We start from the raw sequence: 20,253 nt of genomic DNA on the forward strand, positions 1-20,253 counted from the left end.
AAGACACAAACACATGTCGGACATGTCCGTAAACTATCTCTCTCTCGTTGCAACACCGTCTGCCATCGGCCTTGTCACGGTTTCGTGTCACCCGCACTATGTTTCGTGTCACCTGCACTGTGTTTGGCGTAATCTGCACCATGTTTCGCGTCGTCTGCACCGTGTTTCGTGTTCTCCACCCTGTGTTTTCTGTTTCACCCGTCACTAGTCACTTTCCATTTCACGCTCCCTTGTTGTCCGCCCGTGTTTTCTGTTTTACCGTGCACGCTCTCTGTCATGTCTTCCGTGTTGTCCGCCCGTGTTTCACTGTCTCTGTGAAAACTACACTTCCCTTCTTCCCGTCGTTTCCGGCCCTGTCTGCGTGTTATTGTCCGCACCTGTCTGTCATTTTGTCATTACCGTGTCTCTTTATTTAAACCCCGCTGTTTTCCCTTCCCGTTGTCGTGCGTTGACGTTTCATGTTTTTTGCTTATGTCGTTTATGACTCTCTCTCTCTCTCTGTTCGTGTTCCCTGCCAGTGTGTCTGTTCTTCCAAGGTTACCCTTCTGTCGTCTCAGGTTTACCCTACCCTCTGTGGATGTGCGCTGCCCAGTCACTCCTGCACCCCTCCTGTGTTCCAGCCAGTATTTTAGTTTCCTTTTCCCATCTTGGACCTTTTACTTTGTTCCTGAGTTTGTTTATTTTTTGTTCTTACTAAATAAAACCGCACTTGGATCCTAATCACTCGTCTGACTCCTCCTGTCCCACACAAGTCATTACAGAACGCACAACCACCATGGATCCAGCGGTTTTACGAGCCAGATACCACCTGCTCTGTTTAAAACAAGAAGACCGTCCTATTGAGGCCCACATCTGCGACTTCCTTAGTCTGGCGACTGTCGCGGACTTCCCAGACTCCTCCCTTGTGGTCTTCTTCAGAGACAACCTGAGTGGCTGGCTGAAGGAGCAGCTGCCGCCGGCATCGCGCGGCTGGACTCTCCACGACTACCTGGAGGTGACCTTATTGTTGCGCGGCTCATCATTCACTGTGGGCCTTGCTGAGAAGGACCCTACCTCTCCACCCACTGTGGAGACCCTTCAGCCGTCCCGGGCTCTCCCTGTCACGCCTACCCCGGTCTGCAAGCCAGAGCCTACGCCTGCCCCGGCCAGCGAGCCTGAAGCCACGCCGACCAGGAACAGCATTCCAGCGTCGCCAGTCGCCTTCCATGAGCCAGCACGGCCCACTTCGTCTGCCCGGAGGAGGGAGAGAAGACGGGCTTCCGCCTCCCGGCCCGCGCCTGCCCCGGTCTGCGAGCCAGAGCTCACGCATTTCACGGTGAGCGAGCTAGAGCCCACGCATGTCACTGTGAGCGAGCCTGAGTCCTCATCAGCCACGGTGAGCGAGCCTGAGCCCTCGACCGTCCCCGAGCCAGCGCCTGTAGCCTCAGACGTCAGTGAGCCAGAGCCGATAGCCTAAAACGTCAATGAGCCTGTGCCTGTAGCCTCAGATGTCCGTGAGCCAGTGCCAGTAGCCGTAACCGTCCAAGAGCCAGTGCCTGAAGCCTCGACCGTCCAAGAGCCAGTGCCAGTAGCCATGACCGCCAAGAGCCAGTGCCAGTAGCCATGTCTGTCCAAGAGCCAGTGCCAGTAGCCACGACTGTCCAAGAGCCAGTGCCAGTAGCCTTGACCGTCCAAGAGCCAGCGCCAGTAGCCGTGACCGTCCAAGAGCCAGCGCCAGTAGCCAGGACCGTCCAAGCGCCAGCGCCAGTGGTCGTGCCCGTCCTAGAGCCAGCGCCTCTCGAGCCTTCCAGGGCTCCTCCTCCCGAGCCTTCCAGGGCTCCGCCTCTCAAGCCTCCCGAGTCTTCCAGGGCTCCTCCTCCCGAGTCTTCCAGGGCTCCGCCTCTCAAGTCTCTCGAGCCTCCTAGGGCTCCGCCTCTCAAGCCTCTCGAGCCTTCCAGGGCTCCGCCTCCCAAGTCTCTCAAATCTCTCGAGTCTTCTAGGGCTCCTCCTCCCGAGCTTTCCAGAGCTCCGCCTTCCGAGTTTCCCGAGCTTTCCAGAGCTCCGCCTTCCGAGCTTTCAAGAGCTCCGCCTTCCGGGCTTTCCAGAGCCCCGCCTTCCGAGCTTCCTGAGCTTTCCAGAGCTCCGCCCTCCGAGCTTCCCGAGCTTCCCAACTCTCAAGCCTCATGAGCCTTCTAGGGCTCCGCCTCTCAAGTCTCTTGAGCCTGCCGGGGCTCCGCCCCTCGGGCCTCTCGAGCCTTCCAGGGCTCTGCCCCTTAAGCCTCTCGGGCCTTCCAGGGCTCCGCCTCTCAAGCCTCTCGAGCCTTCCAGGGCTCCGCCTCTCAAGCCTCTCGAGCCTACCAGGGCTCCGCCACTCAAGCCTCTCGAGCCTCCCAGGGCTCCACCCCTCAAGCCTCTCGAGCCTTCTAGGGCTCCGCCTCTCAAGTCTCTCGGGCCTCCCAGGGCTCCACCCCTCGAGTCTCCCGAGCCTTCCACGGCTCCGCCTCCCGAGCCTTCCACGGCTCTTCTTCCCGAGCCTCCTACGGCTCCGCCTCCTGAGCCTCCTTCGGCTCTGCTCCCAGAGACTCCAGAGCTTTCTAGGGCCCCACCTCTCGAGCATCTTACGGCTCCGCCTCCCAGGCCCCCTACGGCTCCACCTCCCGGGCCCCCTGTGGCTCCGCCTCCCGAGCCTCCTTCGGCTCCGCCTTCGGAGCCTCCTACGGCTCTGCTCCCAGAGACTCCAGAGCTTTCTAGGGCCCCACCTCTCGAGCATCCCGGGCCCCCTGTGGCTCCGCCTTCGGAGCCTCCTACGGCTCTGCTCCCAGAGATTCCTGAGCCTACTAGGGCTCCACTTCTAGAGCTGCCTACGGCGCCACCTCTTCCGGCTCCACCGCTAGAGCCACCCTCGGCTCCGCCCCCGAAGCCCCCCTCAGCCTCGCCTCCGACACCCCCTAGGTCCTTCTCGGCTCCGCCACTCCCGGCTTGGCCTCCAAAGCCTCCCTCGGCTCCGCCTCCGGTGACTTCCCAAGCTCCGCCTCCCGAGCCATCCTCGGCGTCGCCCCCTGAGCAGTCCTTGGCGCCGCCTCACAAGTCTTCTACGGCTCCGCATTCTAAGTCCTCCTTGGCCCCGCCTACCACAGATCCGCCTCCTGTGCCTCCCTTGGCTCCACCTCCTGAGCCCCCCCACGGCCCTGCCTACGCCTCCTTTGGCGTCGCCTCCCAAGTCTTCTACGGCTCCGCCTCCGAAGTCCTCCTTGGCTCCACCTCACACGGCTCTGCCTGCTTCTGTCCTGCGGCCACCTCCCAGGTCTCCTGTACCGGTCCCTGCCCAGAGGCCAGCTCCCAAGCCACCCAAACCAGCTCCTGCCCCATGGCCAGCTCCCAGACCCCCTAATCTGGTGCTCGCCTCGTGGCCAGCTCCCGAGCCCCTCAGGCCTATCCCCACATTGTGGCCGCCTTCCAGGCCTCCTGAACCTGCCCCTGCCCGGTTGACGCCCCCCAGGCCACCGGGCCTGGTCCCCTTCACACACCCCCATAGACTGCCTGCCAGCCCTCTGTGCCACCCCGGTCCTCCTGTCTGCCCTTTGTACCCCCGTAGTCTGTTTCAACGCCCCTTGTGTCCCCCATGGTTTATTTGCCTGCCCCTGAGTCTACCCCTCTCTCCTGGGTTCTTCATTCCTTTTTATTATTTATTTTGTTCATTTTAAGACCGTCTGGAATCCGGTCTTTTTGAGGGGGGATTATGTCATGGTTTCGTGTCACCCGCACCATGTTTCGTGTCACCTGCACTGTGTTTGGCGTCATCTGCACCATGTTTCGCGTCGTCTGCACCGTGTTTTGTGTTCTCCGCCCCGTGTTTTCTGTTTCACCCGTCAATAGTCACTTTCCATGTCACGCTCCCTTGTTGTCTGCCCATGTTTTCTGTTTTACCGTGCATGCTCCCTGTCATGTCTTCCGTGTTGTCCGCCCGTGTTTCACTGTCTCTGTGAAAACTACACTTCCCTTCTTCCCGTCGTTTCCGGCCCTGTCTGTGTGTTATTGTCCGGCCCTGTCTGTGTGTTATTGTCCGCACCTGTCTGTCTGTTATGCTTGAGCAGCGAGGCAGACGAAGAGATGCGGATCCAATTGCAGTTAGGACTTTTATTAAATAAACAAGAAAACACAAAGGAACAACCCTCAATGGGGAAATAAAACATAAAATTGAAAACCAAAACACGATGAAAAACAAACAGCGAACTCTGGCAGGGAACACATACCGGGCTAACACCAAACAACGACCGACAATGACTAAACAAAGAACCAGGGTTTAAATACACAAAGGAACAAACGAGGGAATGAGGGACACCTGGGGCAACAATCAGGGGAAAACCAATCATAAAAAGAAACTACAAAGGACTACAAAAACCAAACAGGAAACAGGACCTAAACTAAACTTCAACATAAAAGCACAGAAACAAAAGACAACAGTGAACATGACAGCATAAAAGAAACTACAAAGGACTACAAAAACCAAAACAGGAACTAAACTAAACTCCAAAATAACAGTACAAAAAACAAAAGACAACAGGGAACATAACATAACCCCCCCTCAAAAGGACTGGATTCCAGACGGTCCTAAAGAAAACGACAAGAACAACAAACACAAATAAATGTCCAAGGGGTGAGGGACTGGAACAGGGGGAAAACAGACAGACCAAAGGGGGCACAAGGGGTACAGGGACAGTCCAAGGAGGCACAAGGGGCAATTAGGCAGTCCATGGGGGCACAAGGGGCAATTAGGCAGTCCACGGGGGCACGAGGGGCAATTAGGCAGTCCACAGGGGCACGAGGGGCAATTAGGCAGACCAGGGAGGCCAAGAGGGCAGACAGGCAGTCCACGAAGGCTCAAGGGGCCGACAGGTAGACCAGGGAGGCCGAGAGGGCAGGCAGGCAGTCTATGGGGGTGTGAGACGGGGCCAGGGTCAGGTGGCCTGGGGAGCCTCCACCGGGTAGGAACAGGTTTAGGAGGCCAGGGAGGTGGCCACAAGACCAGGACCGGTTCAGGAGGTCTGGGAGGTGGCCACAGGACAGGGACAGGTTTAGGTGGCCTAGGAGGTGGCCGTAGGACAAGGGCTGGTTCAGGGGGCCTGGGAGGAAGATTGGACACTAGGGGAGCTGGCGGAGCCAAGGAGGACTTCTGAGGCGGAGCAGTCGAAGACTTGGGTGGCGGCGCCAAAGGAGGCGTAGGCAAGGCCGCAGGAGACCCTGGGGGCGGAGCAGAGGCAGGCAGAGCCGTGGGAGACACTGTGGGCGGAGTAGTGGCAGGTTGAGCCGTGGCAGACTCAGGTGGTGAGGCCTTGGGTGGACCAGGAGGCGGAACCGTGGTGGGCGGGGCCAAGAAGGACTTTGGAGGCGGAGCTGTGGGAGGCAGAACCATGGAAAGCTCTGGAAGCTCAGGGGGCAGAGCCGTGGGAGACTCAGGAGGCAGAGCTAAGGGAGGCTCAGGAGGCAGAGCAGAGGGAGGCGGAGCCGAGGAAGGCAGGGCCGAGGAAGGCTCGGGAGGTGGAGCTGAGGGAGGCGGAACCATGGAAAGCTCTGGAGGCTCAAGGGGCGGAGCCGTGGGAGGCTCAGGAGGCAAAGCCGAGGAAGGCTCAGGAGGCGGAGCCGAGGAAGGCTTTAGGGGCGGAGACCTGGAAGGCTCTGGAGGCGGAGCCGAGGGAGGTGGCGCCGTAGGCAGCTCTAGAGGCGGAGGCCTGGAAGGCTCTGGAGGTGGAGCCGAGGGAGGGTGTGCCGTAGGATGCTCTAGAGGCAGAGCCCTAGAAGGTTCTGGAGTCTCTGGGAGAAGAGCCGTAGGAGGCTCGGGAGGCGGAGCCCAGGAAGGCTCGAGAGGCTTGAGGGGCGGAGCCCTGGGAGGCTCGAGAGGATTGAGGGGCGGAGCCCTGGGAGGCTCGAGAGGCTTGAGGGGCGGAGCCCAGGGAGGCTCGAGAGGCTTGAGGGGCGGAGCCCTGGGAGGCTCGAGAGGCTTGAGAGGCGGAGCCCTGGGAGGCTCGAGAGGCTTGAGAGGCGGAGCCCTGGGAGGCTCGGGAAGCTCGAGAGGCGGAGCCCTGGAAGGCTCGGGAAGCTCGAGAGGCGGAGCTCTGGAAAGCTCGGGAGGCTCGGAAGGCGGAGCTCTGGAAAGCTCGGGAGGCTCGGAAGGCAGAGCTCTGGAAAGCTCGGGAGGCGGAGCTCTGGAAAGCTCGGGAGGCTCGGAAGGCGGAGCTCTGGAAAGCTCGGGAGGTGGAGCTCTGGAAAGTTCGGAAGGCGGAGCTCTGGAAAGCTCGGGAGGCTCGGAAGGCAGAGCTCTAGGAAGCTCGGGAGGCAGAGTTCTGGAAAGCTCGGAAGGCGGAGCTCTGGAAAGCTCGGGAGGCTCGGACTCTTGGACGGGCGTGACCACTGGCGCTGGCCTTTGGACGGTCATGGCTACTTGCGCTGGCTCCTGGACGGTCATGGCTACTGGCACTGGCTCTTGGACGGTCGAGGCTACAGGCGCTGGGCTCTGGCTCGCTGACCGTGGCTGACGAGGGCTCTGGCTCACTGACCGTGGCTGACGAGGGCTCTGGCTCGCTGACCGGGGCAGGCGTGGGCCGGGAGGCGGACGCCTGTCTTCTCATCCTCCTCCGGGCGGACGAAGTTGGCCGTGCAGGTTCAAGGGAAGCCATAGGCGGGGGGGTTGTTCGCTGACAGGATGGGCTGGTGTGTCAGGGAGCGGTGAGCTGCACGCTAGTAGGGTCGTTCCCAGGTAGTCGCGGAAAGTGCAGCCGGGCGCTGCCTGTGGCACCTGCTCCCTCAGCGAGGGGTTCAAGCTGCTCCTGAAAAAGATCATCAGTGCAGAGTCCGGGAAGTCAGTAGCATTCGCCAGGAGGAGGAAGTAGCGAGCGTGGTCTGCAAGTGGGTAGTGTTCTTGCTGCAGATTGAGCAGCCGACATTTAGCCCGAATAGCTGCTGGATCCATGTGTGGTCGGTCGTTCTGTTATGCTTGAGCAGCGAGGCAGACGAGGAGATGCGGATCCAATTGCAGTTAGGACTTTTATTAAATAAACAAGAAAACACAAAGGAACAACCCTCAATGGGGAAATAAAACATAAAATTGAAAACCAAAACACGATGAAAAACAAACAGAGAACTCTGGCAGGGAACACATACAGGGCTAACACCAAACAACGACCGACAATGACTAAACAAAGAACCAGGGTTTAAATACACAAAGGAACAAACAAGGGAATGAGGGACACCTGGGGCAACAATCAGGGGAAAACCAATCATAAAAAGAAACTACAAAGGACTACAAAAACCAAACAGGAAACAGGAACTAAACTAAACTTCAACATAAAAGCACAGAAACAAAAGACAACAGTGAACATGACAGCATAAAAGAAACTACAAAGGACTACAAAAACCAAAACAGGAACTAAACTAAACTTCAAAATAACAGTACAAAAAACAAAAGACAACAGGGAACATAACACTGTCATTTTGTCATTACCGTGTCTCTTTATTTAAACCCCGCTGTTTTCCCTTCCCGTTGTCGTGTGTTGACGTTTCATGTTTTTCGCTTATGTCGTTTATGACTCTCTCTCTCTCTCTGTTCGTGTTCCCTGCCAGTGTGTCTGTTCTTCCAAGGTTACCCTTCTGTTGTCTCAGGTTTACCCTACCCTCTGTGGATGTGCGCTGCCCAGTCACTCCTGCACCCCTCCTGTGTTCCAGCCGGTATTTTAGTTTCCTTTTCCCATCGTGGACCTTTTACTTTGTTCCTGAGTTTGTTTATTTTTTGTTCTTACTAAATAAAACCGCACTTGGATCCTAATCACTCGTCTGACTCCTCCTGTCCCACACAAGTCATTACAGGCCTTTATCCCTCTCTGAGGCTTAATTAGCCTGATAAGGGACTGCCCTGCCACAATCATCTTCTTCCATCTTCTTCCACTTTTTCCTTTCCTTGATAAGAGCAAGCAAACAAACTAAATATAGGGAATGTTCACATGCATGAAAGACCCAGTAACATCTTAGGGAGGCACAACACACTACCATTGCTCCATTACAGAAGTGTTTATTGTTTGTGTGTGGGGTGTGTGTATCTGCGTACCACAGGCTAATGGTACTGGTGGAGGTGGCCATGTAGAGTTGGTCCAGAAGTCCATGAAGACCTTCACCTACAAGTCCCTTTGTTTCCCAGAGGCCATTAAAGCCAGAGGAATGGACAACCAGGAGGAGCTGCCTTACTACTTTTTCAGAGATGATGGCAACAGAGTCTGGGAGGCTGTGAAAAAGTACAGTATATTACAGTTGATCCATGAAACTAATTAACATTTAATTTAAAAATTAAATAAAGACTTGTAAAGGGATGAATTATGCTCAATCATAAATTCCCCTTTTACTATGCTTAATAATTTGATATTGATTTGATCTTTTCATAGTTTTGTGGCTGAGGTAGTGGACGCCTACTATGACAAGGATGAGACCGTTCAGGGGGATGAAGAGATCCAGGCATTTGTTAAAGATGTTTGCAGCTTTGGAATGCATGATTTTGACTCTTGTGGTAAGTATGAACTGACCACAAACTCAAAAACTTATTTATGAGTATCTTTTTATGCTGTTTGTTATCATTTTGTATAACATACTGTGCTCAATGGCACATTTCCTACAGCATAGTCACACACTGATGACAGAATAAGACTATTACATCAGGAACTCTCCAATTCTTGACTCTACCCACTCTTCAGCAGTTTGGACTGAACATCAAATCTTTTAGTTAGCAAATCTACTAGAAAACAGCTACTAGATTACCTGTATCATCATGCTCATGTTTAGGCCATTAAAGGAATATTCTGGGTTCAATACAAGTTAAGCTCAATCAACAGCATTTGTGCTATAATATTGAATAACACAAAAAATTATTAGACTTGTCCCTCCTTTTCTTTAGCAAAAGCAAAAATCTGGATTAGGGTGAGGCTCTTTTCAAAATTATAGCCACAAGACATAAACAATATGCATGTTAACATAATTTGTGTGATTAAATCGCTTATCTTTTCTGTGTGAAGTTGTAGCCAATATTACAACTTGATGAAGTAATGTCAATAAACCCTAATTGATGGTAAAAATGACAAATAATACATGAGTTTTAACAGAATAATTAATGCAAGTACATCTATAAAATTATAAGCTTCACATTTCTGCCTTTAAACGGTCCAAATATTGGCCCAATTCACTTCCATTTAAAGTGTAACTAAGATTTTTTAAAAGGAGTGAAGCATATGTCAAAATTATTTTTCGTGTTAATCAACATTATGCCACTAATGCTGTCGATTGAGCTTAACTTGTATTGAACCCACAATACTTCTTTAAACAGAAAAAGTGAAAGGGGTCATGACATACAATTTTTTTATAATTTTATTATCTTCCCTGAGGTCCACTTATAATGTTAGTATAGTTTTTTTTTGCACCAAAACAGTATTAATTTAGTTTTAGTTCCCTTTCATAGGAACTCGAGCTGCGTAATCGCATTGGGACACGCCCTGAGTGTCACGTGTTCTGAAGCCCTTGCGCAATCATGCCAATTGATTGGCTGGTGGCGCTTAAACGACGCCCCGAGGGAGCTACGTCACGTGCTCCATAAAAGCGCTTGCTTGTGCACCATCGAGTCAGATATTCTCTCCTTCAGTGCACGATTTTGTCTAAGGCCATGTTTGTTACAGGGACTCATGTTGAAGTGAGGATTATTAATCATTCCTTTTGAGTGGCGAACATGTAAGGACCTTGTTTATACAGCTTAAATTTCAGAGCAATTTGAATGTGTTTTTTTCCAAACATTATAAGGGTCCGATGGGGACAGCTGCGCTTTGTCGAGGCTTGCAATTTCTCACCACAAGGCATTATCCTCACTTTTTCCAGTCCCATGGCCTCCAGATTCATTCCGTGTGCAGGAGCCATTTGGAATTTCGGCTTTGTGTCTGAGAAGTTTGGAGTAAAAACAGACATCGGGTTCTTCCTCGTGTTTGTCGCCCTCCCAAGTGTGAAAGCGTTAGGCTCATCGTACATGCTCTGAGCCCTAGCTCAGCAGTCATTTTCTGATGAACAAAGCTTGCGCAGGAGTTACCATGTGTGTCTTGAGCCATCACCATTAAAACTGCTGTATCAGAAAATTAGTTGTTGGAAGGTAAGGAACAAATTGACCCCTTTGTCCTCATTGTCTTTTTCTGTGTCATTCTGAGAAAATGCACATGAATAAGACAATAGCGGAGCAGCCTTTGCCTTTCTCTCTCTCCCCTCCCCATTCGATGTGAACTGCTCATGGCAGAGGGGATCATGCATGGGCCGGTGAGACTGGCTACAGAACGAGGGGGCTGGAATAAGAGAACATTCCCCAACGGAGTGATGGCGAACCAACGTGCTTAGTCGGTGCCATTTTTGTTTCGGGATTCTATAAGAAGATGGTAAATGGTCTGTACTTATATAGCTCCTTTTTAACCTTAACTGTAAGCGCTTTACACTGTGACTGTTAGCAGGCGCTAGCCTACCATTGGGAGCAACTTGAGGTTCAGTGTCTTGCCCAAGCACACTTCGTCATGTGGAGTCGTGTCGGCCGGGAATTGAACAACCAACCCTGTGATTAGTGGCCGACCCACTCTACCACCTGAGCCACTGCCACCCCTAAGATGCAAGTTATAAACCCATTTTTTTAATCTTTCACCTGTTCATGGACCATGAGGGCATTATGGAAAGACAAGAGATGTGCACTGCTATCTCTGCTCGATTTTCTTGATGGCGGCATGGATGTCGCTCTTTTCAGTCAGCTGTTGGTTTTGCAGTCCAAGCATTAATCCCTCTGGCTGCCCTTCTGTTGGCTTGGCAGCAGCTTTAGGACATTTCGAACTGGGAACATCAAACGATAAATCATGGTTATGTAATGCAATTCAGGCAGGCTCCGCCTGATGGGGTTATTGCGACAGATGTTTCTGTTCGGGAAGTCCCTTTTCAGAGAGAATGCAGCTTTTACAGCTGTTAATTTCTAGTCCCATTCTGGATTTTGAGACATTTGAATTTTGCTCTAATGAAATGTCAATTCAAAATGCTGACACAGAAACAAATAATGTCACTAGTGCAGCTGGGGGGCTGGTTTGTGACAATAGATTTGATGGATGTTTATTTCCACATTGAGATTGCTCCAAAGCACAGGAGCTTTCTCAGATTTGTTTTTGGGGGCAAACATATCATTTTTGCGTCCTTCCGTTCGGACTTGTACTGGACCATGCCCTTGAGGCTTCAAAGCATCCACCTTTTGAATTATCTCAATGATTGTTTGGTGTTAGCCCACTTCGAGACTTTGGCTGCCCAACATCGAGATGTCATTCTCAACCATTTGATTTAGGGCTGTGTGTAACATAGACCAGCCTTTCTCAAACTTTTTTCAGTCAGGGCACCTTTCAAAAGTGCATAAAATCTCAAGGCACCCCAGTGTAAAATATAATTTAAAAACACTGCATAACCCAAATGTAAATGCAAATGTCCTGTTTATTTAGACAGAACAGTAATGAACAGAGCATAATACGAACTGTAAATAACAATAACAATAATAATAACAACTTTATAGCACCTTTAAAAACACAGGTTTGCAAAGTAATTCACAAAATAATTAATCAGAGACACAAATGCCATAAAACCGTAAGAGGTGGACCGCCCAATACAAGAACCCAACAACAAATCCAGACCAGGAGAACTAAAATGAAGTGCAGGATGCAGTTAAAATAAAATAAAAAGGGGCAGACATGAAAAAAATATATACAATACGATAAGAAAAAGATGCATGTTAAAAAATGCACCAGAGATACTAAAAGTGGCCTAAATTCACGCTTATTTTTACGCTTCTGTCAGTCTGAGGTGTTGTTGCTATAACGCTGCTATGGGTTGCGTCACTTAGCGCCAAGTTGTGTGTGTGTCTTGCTTCGGTCTTGTGAGACGGATTTTTATGGTTCATTTTATATATATATATATATATATATATATATATATATATATATATATATATATTTATCTAAAATGAATTTACAATTTTATTAATACGCTCATATGTTTAAAAAGAAGAAGAAGAATGTATTTATGTAAATTCAAATGTATTTATATATGAAATGTCAGATTTTTTTACATTTTTTTTAATTTATTTTTTTAGCCTACGTAATTTTTTGGCGGCACCCCTGACACAGTCAGGGGGCACCCCAGTGTGCCGCGGCACCCACTTTGAGAAAGGCTGACATAGACAAGTGTGTCCTGTTGCCAGGGCAACAGACTCTGTTTCAAGAGGTGGAGCTGGATTCACGAGCAGTGCAGGCACGTCTGTCTCCAGTTTGCACTCTGTCATTTCTCTAGTGTCTTGCGATGTTCAGAGTGGGACGCGTTCTCTCTGTGAAACACTTTCACAGGATTTTGGGGCTCATGATTGCGGCTTCCACTGTCATTCCCCTGTGCATGTTCCATGCAAAATCTTTTCAGTGCTGAATGAACTCCACAGAGGGACTTCAACCACTGACGCATCCATACTTCAAAGTGATGCATGGGTGCTACTGAAATCTGTTATCATAGAAACTGACCCGCCTTTTGATGTAGGGCGTTCCGTTTGGACAGGTGTGTCACTGCAAAGTTTTAACTACAGGCGCTTCCTCCACTAGTTGGGGCGCTGTGTATGAGGGTCATCCAGCCTATGGGGTTTGGATGGGCCAGCAGCAATATCGGCATATAAACTATCTGGAGATTTGCTGGCGTTAAATATTTTCATCCCGGAGATTCATGGCAACGATGTCCTCTTCCAGTCTGACAACAGGATGGTGGTGTCCTACATCAATCACCAAGGAACCGAACATACTCATACCATCTTGTAAGCACTTGAAACAATTTCAAGTGCTTACGTAGTGCGCGGTTTACCTTTACCTTCAGGTATTCCAGCCCATTCTTCGAGGAGCATGGCATCCTCATGGGCTTTGGCCATAGGTGCGTCCTTGGAGGACATTTGTATGGTGGAAGGGTGGTCCTGTGATGAGGGTTTGACTCCTGCTTCCTAGGTTCTATCTGTTGGAACAGGAGTAAACTCTAGTAAAATTATTTCTCTGTTTTATTCAGATGCTTTAGCTCGCTTGTGTGCCACATTATGCTTGACACACAGGCGTAGACAGTTGGCAGCTACTGTTCACATGCTTTGAATATTTATCGTTCCAATACGATTACGCAGCTCGAGTTCCTACGTAAGGGGACGTCACGGTTACGTGAAGTGTAACCCTGGTTCCCTTAGTGGGAACGAGATGCTGTGTAAGCTGGCCATACTCTCTAGCAGCTGCATAGGCTTGTGCCTTCTTGCAGAAAATCTGACTCGCTTGGAGATGGAGACCTGAGCACTTTTATGAAGCCTGTGACGTAACTCCCTAGGGGCATCGCTTAGTGCAACCAGCCAATAAATTGACGTGATTGTACAAGGGCTTCAGACCATGTGACATTCAAGGCGTGTCCCAATGAAATTACGCAGCATCTCGTTCCCACTCAGGGTACCAAGGTTACAATTCAAATGCTCAGTTTTAAGCTGTCTGGCCCTTTAAGACTTAAATGTATTCACCCACTGTTGTGATTGTCTAACATCGGGCAGCCCTTCCAATACAGGCAAACTCCACAAGACCATAAAATTTATAAAATACCCCCTGCTATTGACAGCTGGGATAGGCTCCAGCACTACCCACAACCCTACATAGGACAAGTGACTTTAGAAGATGGATGGATGTAACATATAAACCATATCAAACACATCTGAATATGTTAAACTGTTCACTCAAGCAGCACCATAATCTAAATGGTCTGCACATATATAGTGCCTTTTTAAACTTAGCGGTATTCAAAACGCTTTACACTGCATCTCATTTACTCATTCACACACCAATGACAGCAGAGCTGCCATGCAAGGTGCTAGCCTGCCATTGGGAGCAACTTGGGGTTCAGTGTCTTGCCCAAGGACACTTTGGCATGTGGAATCATGTGGGCCAGGAATCGAACCGCCAACTCTGCGATTATTGGACCACCCGCTCTACCTGTCTATGCTGTTTTGCATCCAATAGTCCAATTTTAACTGTCCCATCTTCCAAAAACAGTTCCTTTGCATTGCTTAAGTCATATTGTGACTGGTTCACAAGCAATACACACTGATATGAGCTGAAAACACATACAATCCATGCTGAAATATTCTGAATACACTAACGTAATACATTCCACAGTGATGTTGGGGGCTTCAAACAGCTTCAACAGCCCAAAGCAGAGATGCTGGTCTCACATCTTTTAAAAGTGGTGTGTGATATTATTGCATTATTATTATATGTATTATAACAGTCAAAGCCCTTCATCTAGTGCATAGAAAAACATTTAAATCCAGATAGACACATGAAGGTGTCCTGTTTAAGTCTCCATTGATTTACTGTAGAAAAATCTCCCATGACAGACCCATCTCTCTCCTCTTCACCTGTCTAACTGAGCACCAGTGGGCACAGCCACTAATGAATAATGAAAAATAGGCATTGATGTCTTGCTGAAGAGGCAGTCATATGCAGATGTATTTGGTCCTTGTAATGTCATGATCCTCAAATTCAAAATGAACCGTTTTGCAGCTTGGTATAAATGAATGCTCTTTTTCTATTAAGGAGGAAGTTTTCAGTTCTGAACTTTACAGTATGTTTTTATAGTACAATGACCACTTTTTCATATGTCAAAAGAACAAGATTAATTTGATTGCTCATGTCATGACCCCTTTAAAGGGGTACTTATCCCAAAAATTAAAATACGGTCTCCATTTACTAATAATGTTGTTCAAAAATCTGTTAGACTTTCATTCTTCTGATGTTATGGTTTTGTGTTGTCCGCACCATGTTTCGTGTCGTCCGCACCATGTTTTCGGTTTTGCCGATCACGTTCCATGTCATGTCTTCCTTGTTGTCCGCCCGTGTTTCACTGTCTTTGCGAAAACTACACTTCCCTTCTTCCCGTCGTTTCCGGCCCTGTCAGTGTGTTATTGTCCACACCTGTCTGTCATTTTGTCATTGCCGTGTCTCTTTATTTAAACCCCGCTGTTTTCCCTTCCCGTTGTCGTGCGTTCACGTTACATGTCTCCGCGTATGTCTGATTCTGACTCTCTCTGTTCGTGTTCCCTGCCAGTCTGTCTACCCGCTCGTGGTTACCCTGTTATCCGTTTGTCCGTCCGAGGTTACCCTGTTGTTCTCCGCCCTCCGTATTCTTCAGTATTTGATTGAGAAAAGGAAAGGCCTCTGCCCTCCAGCTTCTGCCTACCTCTGCCAAGCAGCCAGCGCCTGTAGCCTGAACCGGCCCCTGCTCTATGGCCATCTCCCAGACCACCTAAACCTGTCCCTGCCCGGTCGACGCCTCCCAGACCACCCAAACCGGTCCTTGCCCTGTGGCCACCTCCCTGGCCACCTCCCTGGCCTACAAAAACAAAAGACAAAAACCCACAAAAACAACATGAGGGCACCAGGGGCAAACAGACAGTCCAAGTGGGCACAAGGGGCAGACAGACAAACCAGGGGGGCACAATGGGCAGGCAGGAAGTCCAGGGGGCACAGAGGGCAAGACAGGCAGGTCACGGAGGCGCAAGGAGCAGACAGGAAGTCCATGGGGGTATGTGACGGGGACCGAGTCAGGTGGTGTGGGGGTGTCCACCGAGTAAGGACAGGTTTAGGAGGCCAGGGAGGTATCGACCGGGCAGGGACAGGTTTGGGTGGTCTGGGAGGCGTCGACCGGGCATGGACAGGTTTAGGTGGTCTGGGAGATGGCCGTAGAGCAGGGGCCGGTTCAGGCTACAGGCGCTGGCTGCTTGGCAGAGGTAGGCAGAAGCTGGAGGGCAGAGGCCTTTCCTTTTCTCCTCCTCCTCCTCCGGGCGGACGAGACTGGCAACGCTGGCTTGCTGACCGTGGCAGGCGTGGGCTCTGTCTCGTTGGCCGGAATCAAGAGGGGTGGTTCCTCGGCAGCGAGTTTCTCTACCACGAGACTCACATACTCCCTCCACGTGTGCTTTCCGGGTTCCGGCACTTCCCTCCGCCGGCATGATGGTAACCCGATCCAGTAGATGGATTTCAGGGAAGCGCCGTCGAACCCGGTGTAGATGGCGACAGTGGAGAAGAGGTAGGAGTACTTGCGGATCGACAGATCCGCCTGGGCCAGTTCCGTGAAGCAGGCTGCTAGATCCATTTGTGGTCGGTCGTTCTGTAATGAAATGTGGAAATAGGAGAAGGTAGACGGGGGTGTGGATCCAAGTGCGGCTTTATTTGAATTAACATAAAAGAAACAAAACACAGGAACAAAACAAAATCCACGATGGAAAAAAGGCAAACCAAATACTGAAGATTACGGAGGGCGGAGAACAACAAGGTAACCTCGGACGGACAGACGAATAACAGGGTAACCACGAGCGGGTAGACAGACTGGCAGGGAACACGAACAGAGAGAGTCAGAATCAGACATACGCGGAGACATGTAACGTCAATGCACGACAACGGGAAGGGAAAACAGCAGGGTTTAAATAAAGAGACACGGTAATGACAAAATGACAGACAGGTGCGGACAATAACACACTGACAAGGCCGGAAACGACGGGAAGAAGGGAAGTGTAGTTTTCACAAAGACAGTGAAACACGGGCGGACAACAAGGAAGACATGACATGGAACGTGATCGGCAAAATCGAAAACACGGTGCAGACAACACGCAACATGGTGCGGATGACACGAAACATGGTGCGGATGACACGAAACATGGTGCGGACGACACGAAACATGGTGCGGACGCACAAAACCGTAACATCTGAACACAAAAGGAGATGTTAGTCAAAATGGCTGCCTCGGTCACCATTCACTTTCATTGTATAGAAAAAAAGATGCTATGAAAGTGAATGATGACTGAGGCTAAAGATTCTGCCTGACATCTCCTTTTGTGTTCCATGGAAGAAAGAAAGTCATACGGGTTTGAAACCAGTGGGTGAACTATTCCTTTCAGACAAACATCTGTTGATACACATTTGAAGATAAGCCTTTTAAATTCTGATTGTTATCAATATGTCTGAACTCTGAATTAAAACTTTAGTAATGGCATATTGTCATTGTCTTCAGAGTTTCCCAAGGCATTACAAACCAAAGAGCAGCTAGTGGAGTATCTAACTATCGTTATCTTCACTGCTTCTGCACAACACGCTGCAGTAAACTTTGGACAGGTGAGATTACACTCATGTTTTTCTAGGTACTGTCCTAAATATTTTGCTGCCGTTGTATTATATTAACACAACTCCAATATCATATTCCAACCTTTTACTCCAGTTTGACTGGTGTTCATGGATTCCCAATTCTCCCCCAACCATGCGGAATCCTCCTCCTACAAAGAAGGGTTTGGTGGATATGAAGTACATAGTGGAAAGTTTGCCTGATCGGGGACGATCCTGCTGGCATCTTGGAGCTGTGTGGGCCCTCAGTCAGTTTCAGGAAAATGAGGTCTGATGTATCTGATTAACTCATCACTATAACAAACTAATGCTCTAAACTCACTCTGTACTCAACAAAGTTAAATAACAAAGCTGTGGAATGTAAAAAAATTATATATTGAAATATGATTTCTGCAGTTGTTCTTAGGAATGTATCCTGATGAGCACTTCGTCGATAAACCTGTGAAGGAGGCCATGGTGAAATTTCGAAAGAAACTTGTAGAAATTACCAAAGTCATCAAGACCCGAAATGATGGAAAAAAGCTGCCATACTATTATCTGTCTCCAGACAAAATCCCAAACAGTGTGGCAGTCTGATGTTACAGTAACAGATGACCAGAAGCGCTATGCAGGATTGTTTAATGGGTTAAAGTTGATTTGTGATGTAAACTGTGTGATAATGTGCTAACAAAACCTTGCTGTGTTTGTTTGTGTGCACTGACTAGTCAGACATAGCAAAATTGTCTCAACCAATGGCTTGTGCTTGGGGTAAGACTAGCTGTTTGTCAGGCCAGTAATGTTCATGAAATCTGTTTGACAATGGGCATTATTTAACAATTCCGTTATACGCTAGTGGTGCAGAAATGACACCTCTTGAACTAGAAGAATTGAAAAAGAAAGCAATTTCATTTATCAAGGTAGCATATGTGTCCAGTTAGAGGAATTTCATAATTCTGTGATTTTGTGAATAATAATTAGGAAATCATACAGAAAACATGTAAAAATAAAGTTTGAAATTATGTTGCAGCCACAAAATTATTTTAAGCCTGCTTATTATCTTAATGTTTGTATTTTTTACATTTATTTTACCCAAAAATACCAAATAAACACTGATTAATTATGCATTCTTTAGCACATTTGAGCGTTTCCCTCATTCTTGATCACAAAAGCCAATGTAGGGAAACTTAAATTTAAGTTTGTCTTTACTGACATCCTGTACCATTACAAATGATTATAAAATTACTTTTACATACATATGATGCAGTCACAGTGTCTATATTTCAAGATGTTCTAACACTCCATTATTTCCAGCCCACAATATGCAGTTTTGTAAGTTATTTGGGTAAGAACATAATTAATGGATCTACTTGAGAAATGTACTAAAATAGACTTGTCAACAGATTAATGGTCTTAATTATCACAACAAATTTAGTAGATTAGCTTATTTGCAAGTATGTTTTAGTTTTAAATATTAGCTGTAAAGGCACTATATTGGATACATTGAGAAACAGTAACAAGCATAGCATAAGTGCATGGAGAGTCATGGAATAGTCAATGGTCTTTTAGAAAAAATGTGCAGCTATTTTTCTATACTGTTGAGTCATTCCAGTGATGGGCTGGAGTCCAACTTTTCTCTCAGGTCACTTTGGTACATTGTGGCTTCCTGCTTTCTTTTTAATGCAATTTATTTTAGTTCAGTTGTTTGCTAGGAAGAGAAGAAATATTATTTATATTTAAATTCCATTCACATTTTCATTGTCATTCTTAAATTATACTTCACAACTCCAAGCCAATCTACAGTCTTAGTGCTAACAAGTAGGCTATAGCAGAAATTATTAGTGTCCTATTCTGCGTACTATGCATATTAATTTTATATTAAATACATTGTGACAATTGAATGCCACTTTGGTGAATAAAAGTACCTATCCTTTCCATAAGAGTAAATCTGTACATTATTCCAAACCTTTGGCTGCCAGTGTGTGTGTGTGTGTGTGTGTGTATATATATATATATATATATATATATATATATATATATATATATATACTGTACATACACATTAATAATGAATACATAAATATCACATCCTGTAGCACCGGGCCTCAGAATGTTAGCAAGGGCTGAAATCTAGCATCCAAAAAAGACACATAAAAAAAAACACTTAATTTGAGGAAGTTTGAAATGAACCACTACATCCTCATACGGTTCTACCCAGCTCTGTAGAGAGCATCCTGACTGGCTGCATCACTGCCTGGTAACCCTCTTGTAACCCATTTTCACTTAGGGGTGTACTCACTTTTGTTGCCAGCGGTTTAGACATTAATGGCTGTGTGTTGAGTTATTTTGAGGGGACAGCAAATGTACACTGTTATACAAGCTGTGCACTCACTACTTTACATTGTAGCAAAGTGTCATTTCTTCAGTGTTGAGACATGAAAAGATATAATCAAATATTTACAAACATGTGAGGGGTGTACTCACTTTTGTGAGATACTGATATATATATATATATATATATATATATATATATATATATATATATACTTTTGTTTTTATTCCAAGAGAAATGAGTACTATATTCATACATCTGAAAAAAATCACTAAAAAATTATTTTCTGTGCAACAATGGTGATTTATCAGTATCCCATATGCATGTACAGATACATATTACAGATGATATTTGTTACTCAAGGTGACACTGATGTTTCAGTTATTGACTTGATTTACATTTCACATTGCTGCATGAACAACATTTAAGTAAACTATATCAAGTGTAACACATGAACAGTATGATATGACGATTATCATTTGGGTGTACTACTGAAATTACATAAGTTGTTCATCTATAAGTGCCTCAATAAGTGCCTGAGAAAAGACACATGTGTATTGTAAGAAACGTGAAAATGTTTCTCTAGTGATCTCAGAGTTTTGACCCCACTGTTACAAAATGAATTCAGCAAGTGCTACATTTTCCCCATAGTTCATTGTCATTAAAAAAGGGTAATTTATGATTGTGCTTCTTGAAGTACTGTGTCTG

At 47.8% G+C, this 20,253-nt stretch overlaps 1 protein-coding gene across 1 annotated transcript in view; it reads left to right on the forward strand.

Annotated features, from left to right (window-relative positions):
* LOC127660775 (polyunsaturated fatty acid 5-lipoxygenase-like) overlaps positions 1–18,606 on the forward strand; it is a 30,432-nt gene extending 11,826 nt beyond the window's left edge. Inside the window, exons 10-14 of the mRNA XM_052151190.1 lie at positions 8,083–8,261; positions 8,409–8,530; positions 17,131–17,231; positions 17,335–17,505; positions 17,634–18,606. Coding sequence (XP_052007150.1) covers positions 8,083–8,261; positions 8,409–8,530; positions 17,131–17,231; positions 17,335–17,505; positions 17,634–17,813 — 753 coding nt within the window. The 3' untranslated portion in view covers positions 17,814–18,606. The remainder of the gene's footprint in view (positions 1–8,082; positions 8,262–8,408; positions 8,531–17,130; positions 17,232–17,334; positions 17,506–17,633) is intronic.
* Positions 18,607–20,253: the final 1,647 nt, after the last annotated feature.

The sequence above is a fragment of the Xyrauchen texanus genome, chromosome 20, assembly GCF_025860055.1.
Source record: "Xyrauchen texanus isolate HMW12.3.18 chromosome 20, RBS_HiC_50CHRs, whole genome shotgun sequence".
In the NCBI taxonomy this organism is placed as follows: Eukaryota; Metazoa; Chordata; class Actinopteri; order Cypriniformes; family Catostomidae; genus Xyrauchen; species Xyrauchen texanus.